Genomic DNA, 8,431 nt, shown 5'->3' on the forward strand with positions numbered 1-8,431 from the left:
CTCAGGTGTCTCTTAAAAGTGCCCCGCTCTCAGCAGCTGTCCTATCTCTCACCCCTGCTGCTCACTCTCCCTAGCCTCCCCTTCAAAGATGGCCTCCGTGTTGACTTTACCGAGATCAAACCTACTCTGAAAGACTGCCCTTAGATATTAGTTAGAATTACAATTGGCTACAAGTAACAGAAAACCCAAAGTAACAGTAACTTAATTTCTCTCTCATGCAAAAGTCAGGAAGCGGGTGCCCCAGAGCTACAGACAAGCCACAATGTCAGAGACTCAGGTTCCTTTTATGTCATTTCTTGACCCTGCCTGATCTCCATTCCCCAGGACACCTCTTGGTCTAAAATGGCTGCTCTATCTCCAGCCATCGTATCTACGATCCTACCAGAAAGAAGGAGGAAAAAGGAGAAAAAGAGTACACCCTTCACTTCATGGAAACTTCTCAGAAGTTATCCATATCACTTCCATTCATATACCATCAGCCAAAACTTAGGCACATGCTCATATCTAGCGTCAAAAAAAGTTGGGAAAATGATATGACTGTCCTTTCCAGACAGTCATGTTCTGGGCTAAAAACTCAGAAGGAGGGCACATTATTTACTATGAATGAAAGACAGAATAGATATTGGCAAATTATAGTTTCTGGTGTATCTTATTGGCCCTTGTCTTCTAAATTTCAAATTAGTAGTATTTTCACCCACTTTCTTCCCTTCTGCTTATCTCAGAGGAAGGGACACCCAACCTCCTTCCCAAAGACCTGCCCCTGCCTCTGAACTCTCGGAGTCCTGTCCTCCTCACAGAGTCCCCACCGGCATCTCGATCTGCCTCTCTGCCTAGTTCATTTCCTACTCCCTCCCCCGCCACACACACACACACACACACACACACACACACATCCTGGATCAAACCTGACCTGAACCTGGTACTATTCTGACTTTTCATCTTTCTCCTTTTACTGACAAACATCTCAAACAGGTATCAGCATGTGCTGCTTCTCCATTTCATTAACACACACCCACCTCCGAAAGCCCTGCCGTTCGGCTCCTCTCGCATACACCGCTTCCATCCCAGGCTTTACCACTGACCTCTACTCACCAGACCTAGGGGCCTTCTTTCGATCCTCATTTGTCCAGCACTCTAAGGAGCAACTGATGCTGTCAGCCACTCCCACTTGACTCAGAGGAAACTATGATATCCTGATTCTCTTCCAATCTCTCACTCTTTCACTAGGTCCTCTTTCCCTTTTCTCCTTTAAAGTATAACTAGTTTCCCAATAACCAGTTCCTATAGTCATCCAGAGACACTGCTTCCTATTGGGGTCTCAGCAGTCACATGTGGGGAGATGTCTCCCCAGTCTCTCTCCAGATTTCCAATCCTACATTCCTCTCAGCTGACTGCAGATTCCACTTGCATATTTTTCCCAAACTGCGAACTCAGCAATTTAAATGTTTAAAATCTCTCATCTTCCTCTTTAAATCCAGTTTCCCCTTTGGATTTCCCTACTGCTGTCATCCAAACTCAGATCCTCAGGGTTTGCTCCCATGGCCATTATCCTGGCCAATCTGTCTAAGTGGGGCAGAAGCCCCTGTCACAGAGAGGCTGACATCTCTCAACCCACCACCTGGCTACAGGAGTCCTTCCGCCCCTGAGTCTCGCTGCCCGGATTGCCAGAAATATCAATTGGCATTTGTATATTGTCAGCTTCCTCTTTACAAAGACATGTCTTGTATTCCCCCCTCTTAATTCAGACTATCTACTTCTTGAAGGCGGAGACCCCACAATCTGAGCGTTAAGCTTTGGGTCCCATCGGCATTCAGTAAATATCTGTTGATATTCACAGTGCTTAGGAAGCACAAATACAGTTTCATCCTTAGGTCATGGTCCGTACTAGTCACCGCCTATGGAGAACGGACTGAGCTAAGCTCTTGCCATGCCTGACCTCAATGGATATAGACAGAAACCCTAGGAAATAGAGAATATTACTTCTCTACTACGGGCTGGGGAAACTGAGGCTTGACAATGTTAAATAAAACACCCAAGCTCACACGGCTAACAAGCAGGAGACCAAGGGTGTCCGACCCAGGCCTGTACATCTCCAATGCTCTGCTCTGTACATTTTCTTAACGAGCAAGCCTCTCATGCTGAAACTGAGGCCCCTTCACAAACATACCCTTTGATTATCCTGCTGCCCAGGGAGCCTACTATGAAATAGAAGTAGGGAGAGTAATGAGACCGACTTTTATTTTAACCAACATATCACTTCAATCAGAGTTTCTCAACCCCAGCACCAGTGACATTTGGGGCAGGATAACTGTGCTGTAGGGGACTGTCCTGTATATTGTAGAATGTTTAGTAGCACTCCTGGCGTCTACCCACTAGATGCCAGCAGCAACCCCCATCAAGCTGTGACAATCAGAAAGGTCTCCAGCATTGTCAAGTATTCCCTGGAAGACAAAATTGTCTCCCCATTGAAAAGCACTACATTAAAAATTTAAAACACCTTCAGCAGAAGGAATTATAAAAGTGGTCTAGTACCGCGTGTATGCACCACAAATAACGAGATCTTTTCCCTCAAGAACATTTAACACGTATTTCAAAGATGTCGTTATGGTCCAAAATAGTTTTAGAACTTCTCTTTTGGAAGTGCCTTCAGAGCCTAAAGAAAATTCTTTCAATAGTCTCCATGGTGGCTAGTCTGAAAGAACTGTTGCAAAAATATTTTGAGAGCAGAATCATAGGATCGATGCCTCCAAAAGGAATGCTATGAAGTGGGAAATTCTCTTTGAATGTCTAGGCTTTGGCACAGCTCCTATGAAAAGCCAGCTTTATCACCTCACAACCAACATATTTCACAAGTCATGCTTCATCACTGATGTAGATGTTGGCAGCGACTTCTAGCTAGACCGGGAGCTGTATGAGGGCAGAAACTGCCTGCCTCGCTCAGCGCTGTCACCACAACCCCTGACATGGTGCTAGGGCTAGGCCAGGTCCTCAATGAATGTTAGCTGAATGAATGAATGAATGAATGAATGGGTGAATGACTGCAATCAAGCACTTAATAATGACTTAATAATATAATTGGTGCTTCCAGACAGACACATGTCAGTAATGAAAATCTAGACCTTGTGGGAAAAAAACCATCCAGGGCAGGGCGAAATTCTACAATCATCATAAAATAGCAGAGAATCAATGGATTCTACTCTCCAAAAGATGAAAGAGTAGTCAAAATAGCTGAAAACAAACTCTCTGATTTCTAACCTAAGCCTCAGTTACTCTATAACTCATGAACAGGAATAACAAAATAGCTACCAGTTCTTAAGATCTTACACTGTGCCACACGTTGTGTGAAGTGCACTGTGCATGTTCTCACTTAAACCTGTTTACAGGCCCAGGAGACAGACATCAGAATCCTCAACAATGAGAACTGAGTCAGAGGTTAACATTCTTGCCAAGGTCACACAGCAGTAGGTGCCAAAAAGCTTTAAACATGAGTCCTTCTGAAAACAGCCCATGCTCTGCTCATTACTCCATGCTACCTTCTAAGGACATGAAGTATTTGCAAATTCGAATTGATTCATTGATTCATTTGTCACATTAGTTACACACCTGCGGGTTATAACATGCCATGGAGGAAACGAAAACTGGTAGATAAGCATGGTCTCTGCCGTAAAGGGACTTGCAAATCTCATTAGACAGAATTCCTTCTATAGAGATGTGTCGATGGACAGTGCTCTATGAAAATTTGAAGGTCTTTGCTTTAAAATAAAGACAGCTTTGTCTTGAGTGATACTATCCTTGGTCGACAAATTTCAGTGAAATTAGTGAAAACATAATTTTCTTAAAGGGTAGTTAAATGTCATCCTAAACACAGTTAATAGTTATATATTATGAGTGAAACATTCATTTTACTCAACAAAGCCAAAAGTTCAGATTTCAGGAAAAGTAAATCAATACAGAGGCAAGATAATCAATCAACTTTCCCCATATCCTTATAAAAATTATAACCAAGTCTTTAACAAGTCTTTTACTAGTTCACTTCAATCCGCTACTTAATTTCCATTTTTACTTTATGAACATTCCTTTTTTTCTCTCCAAATGACATCTATTAGTATTCACTCATTCTATAATGCTTCCCATCTATTTACTGCTTCTTGTCATTGTAATACACAGTTTGGGGCATGAATTTAAATCATTGCTTCCTCATTCGTGAACGTAATTAACTGAGTCCTCTACTTGAGGACTAAATTGTAAAGGAACAAAGGTAAATGATATTTTAAAATACCTAACACAAAAGGAACAGCATTGGAGGGATTTAAAATTATTCCTCTAATTACCTGCACAAACATGTTCTCAACACTCGAGAACAACTCTCCAGTTTCACTGGTCTGGCCCATAAGCTTCAAAGATGTCACAATAAAGAAAATTAATTGGCAGTAACTTCAAAAAGACTGCATTCCAGCACTAGAATGGAAAGAAAAGCAAATAATCCTAAAGCGTCTGTGGAAAGGAACAAAGAACCCCCACCACACACAGGAGTTAAATATCTTATCCATATTTCAGTGTTTCTCTTTCCTTTGAATCATCACTTCGCTCTCGTTCAGGTTTACATGTGTTACCAAGTATTTTAAACTATGACATGAAAAATAACTCTAGTGGTTTTAAATAATCTTGGTGTGTAAATTCTGCAAACCAGAGGGTCAAAGAAGTTTTTTCTACAGCTCAATTCATATATTGCTGTAATTTGCATTTGAGGGTGATTTTCAGGCAACGAGAAAAAGCTGTTTAAATTTCTTACACAATTCTGCCCTCTGTTGTAACTATCTTGAATTACTGGCTTTAATAGATAGAACAGAATGTTATAAGAACGAAAAAAGGACCATACTGTGTGTGTGTGGGTGGGGGTGGGGAGCAGCGTTATACCTCACTATACACACATGAAAATATACAGAATTTTTTAACTTGAAGATCCAGTTAAACACACGATACTGCAAAGTCATCATTTTTAGAATTTCTCTTTTCAAACATTCTAGTATCTAAACTTCTACATTTGTCCATTGGTTACATTTCAAATCATTGCACCTAATAACATAAATATGTTCCTTGTTCCTCATCCACTCCTTTGCACATAATGTAGGTCACCCGGACCTTGAATGCCCCACTGCTTTCTTTCTACCAACCCTTCCATGGATCACTATTCATGCACAGAATAAATATTTATTGAGCATCTATGTGTCAGGCAGCATTCTAGGCTCTGAACACCAGGCACGGCAGATGAGGTTGAAACCTTCAGCACTGCAGGGAGGCCCGAAGGCTTTGAACCATAGCTACAGTGCCTCAAGTTGGACAGTAAAACTAAACCAGAGCTGAGGGAGAGAAAGCACTGAGGGCCATAGTCCAAGACATTTGTCCACAGTGGCTGTCCAAGCAAAGGGGCCTGAGATGGGTCTGAGAAACAAGGTGATGAGCCGAGCTATAAGGAACCTAAGAACTACAAACAGCTACTCAGAGCAGACAGATAAGCGTGGTCCCAACAGGCAGCCAAGGGATGGGCTCCTGCCCAGGCCGGGGCTTCGGCACATTCTAGGAGGATTATTGGATCCAGAATCCTATCTAGGGCTCAGGCTGGATTAGACGACGTCCACCACGATGTTTAATACTCAATTCAAAGAACTACGTGTTCCAAGAAATATTCACTCATAAATCCTGCCTTCCACTAACCACATCCTCATGTTCACTCACTTAGCGCCAACATATAGCTGGAATAAACAAGAAAATAAATTTTCTCATGATAAAATTAATATGGGTACATTATAGAAAAGTTGAAAAATATAGAAAAGTACAAAGAAAAATTCAAATCCCTCATAACTGTGTCAAAGACAATCTCTGTTAACATACTGCTGTATGTACTTCTGATCTTTTGTGTTTCCACACTCATTTTTTTAAATTAAAATCGGGATCATCCTATACATAATATTTAATACCTGCTTTTTTACTAACATATTAAACAAATATTTATGTCAGTACTCTGCTAGATGTTGAATATATATTGCATATAATATTCATGATTCCCGCCCTCACAAAGCTTATAGTCTATTGGAAAACATATTATATTATAAATATTTTCCATATCCTAAAAATTATTTGAGAGCACACATACTTATGAATGGACTGTATTCCATTTTACAGATTACCATTAGTCAATTTTTCAGTAATATAAAATGTCATCCAGTGAGAATTACTGACAAATCTTTTTAAACAACCCCAATTATTTCCTTAGAGAAACTATCAGAAATTGAATTACCCACAGGATATTAATATTTTTAAAACTTTAGATATATATTTCCAAATTACTCCCCAGAAAGATTGTCCCAATATAAACTCTTACTATAGCATGGAAAAGTACCTATTTCCTCATGTCTTTACCAATATTATTATTGTTTTTAAAATTCATTACACAAATAAATCATTGTCAGTTTGGCACCTAAAAAAATAGTATCTGTTGTTTTAATTTGCATTTCTTTGATTACTAGCAAAACAGAATATTGTATTTATTAACAATTTATATGTTTTTCATCAATTCTAAATGCCATGAACTGCAAATGCAATCCTATTTCAGAAATGTTGAGTTTTGAGAAAGCCTGCTTCTTAAAGCCAATGAAATCCAGGACTTATTCTTAGTGAATTAATTCCTCCGCCAACCTTGAGCACTTGAGTGGGCCAGTCACAGCCCTGGGTGCAGTAGATGAACAGTGAGCCCAAAAAGACCTGGCTGTCGAAATGGTTGGGAAACAGACCATCATATAATCATACAAATGAATGTAAATTCAAACTATAAAAAGACCGTGAAAGTGATGGCAACATGAACTGGGGAAGGTTTTCCATGGAAATGACAATTGATCTGAGAGTTAAAAAAAAAAAAAAAAGAATAGGTTTTGAGGCAAAATGAGGGTGGGAGGGTGACGCCAGTGAAAAGCTGAGGTTAGGATGTCTCCACTTACCATTCCTATTCAACATCACAGTGGGAGACCAAACTGGTGTAATAACACAGGAAAAGAAAAGATATATTGGGAAAGAAAAAAAAGCAGTCTTTGTTCACAAACAATGTGACTGCCCATTTAGAAAATGCAAAAAAATCAACAAAAAACTCCAGGAACTAATAAGCAATTATAGCAAGGTTAAAGGTTGCCAAGATTAATATATGAAAGTTAATTGTTCTCCTATGTACCAACAATAAACAACTGGCATTAGAAATTTAAAACACAATATCATTTATTATAGCACCCCAAAAATAAAATAGGTATAAATTAAACAAAAACAAAATATATATGTGATCTCCATGAAAAATGTACAAAACTGTGATGAAAGATATCAAAGGAGATTTAAATAAACAGAGAGATGTTCCATGTTGATGGATTGGAAAACTCAACATTGTTAAGATACTTGACCTATAGATTCAATGCACTCTCAACAAAAATCTTCTATAGATGTCCAACTGATCTTTGACAAAGTAACAAACACAATTCAATGGAGATAGTCTAATTAATAAATGGTCCTACAACAACTGGACATCCATATGCAAAAAAAAAAAAAAAAAAGAATCTAGACACAGACATTCTATCTTTCACAAAAAAATTTACTCAAAATGGACCATAGATCCAAATATAAAATGAAATACTAGAAAATTTTTTAAAGGAAACACAGAAAAAACTATATGATCTTGGATTTGGCAATGAGTTATTAAATACATCAAAAACATAATCCATGAAAGTCTAACTTTTAATAAATTTAGACTTTATTAAAATTAAAAACATCTGCTCTATGAAAGGTGACTATTAAGAGAATGAAAAGACAAAACACAGATTGGAAGAAAATGTTTGTAAAGTATATATGTGATCAATGACTTCTATCCAAAATATACAAAGGACTTTTAAAAAGTAACAATAATATATGTAAAGATGCTCAACATTATTTGTCATTATGGAATTGTAAATTAAAACAACTATAAGATACCACTACACATCTATTAGAATGGCTAAAAATTTTTAAAACTGACAACACCAAATGCTAGTAAGGACACAGAACAGCAGGAACTATTATTTTTTGCTGGTGGGAATGCAAGATGGTACAGTCCCTTTGGAAGACAGTTTGGCTGTTTCTTACAAAGCTAAACATAGTCTTACACTATCTAGCAGTCATGCTCCTAGGTATTCCAAACTGATTTAAAAACTTATGTACATATAAAAATTTGCATGTAAATATTTATAGCAGCTTCATTCATAATCGCCAAAAGCTAGAAGCAACCAAATGTCCTTCAACAGATGAATAAACTGTGGCATATTCATACAATAGAATAGTATTCAGCAACAAGAAGAAATGAGGTATCAGGCCATGAAAACACAGGAGAATCTTAAATGCATATGAGTAATCTTCACAA

At 38.4% G+C, this 8,431-nt stretch overlaps 1 protein-coding gene across 3 annotated transcripts in view; it reads right to left on the minus strand.

The window, feature by feature from the left end:
• Positions 1–4,449, minus strand: part of LOC105288283 (putative tetratricopeptide repeat protein 41) — a 14,211-nt gene extending 9,762 nt beyond the window's left edge. For 2 of the 3 annotated variants that reach the window (XR_002779027.1, XR_002779026.1), the window contains exon 1: positions 4,332–4,449. Coding sequence is in view for 1 of the 3 variants with exons in the window: in XM_023527327.1 (XP_023383095.1) it covers positions 1,017–1,050 (34 nt within the window). In the remaining 2 variants the exon portion in view is untranslated. Of the gene's footprint in view, positions 1–1,016; positions 1,131–4,331 lie in introns of those variants that run through there. The other variant, XM_023527327.1, reaches the window with a different exon arrangement.
• Between the last annotated feature and the right edge of the window lie 3,982 nt (positions 4,450–8,431).

This window comes from Pteropus vampyrus, unplaced genomic scaffold (assembly GCF_000151845.1).
Source record: "Pteropus vampyrus isolate Shadow unplaced genomic scaffold, Pvam_2.0 Scaffold16, whole genome shotgun sequence".
Lineage (NCBI taxonomy): Eukaryota > Metazoa > Chordata > Mammalia > Chiroptera > Pteropodidae > Pteropus > Pteropus vampyrus.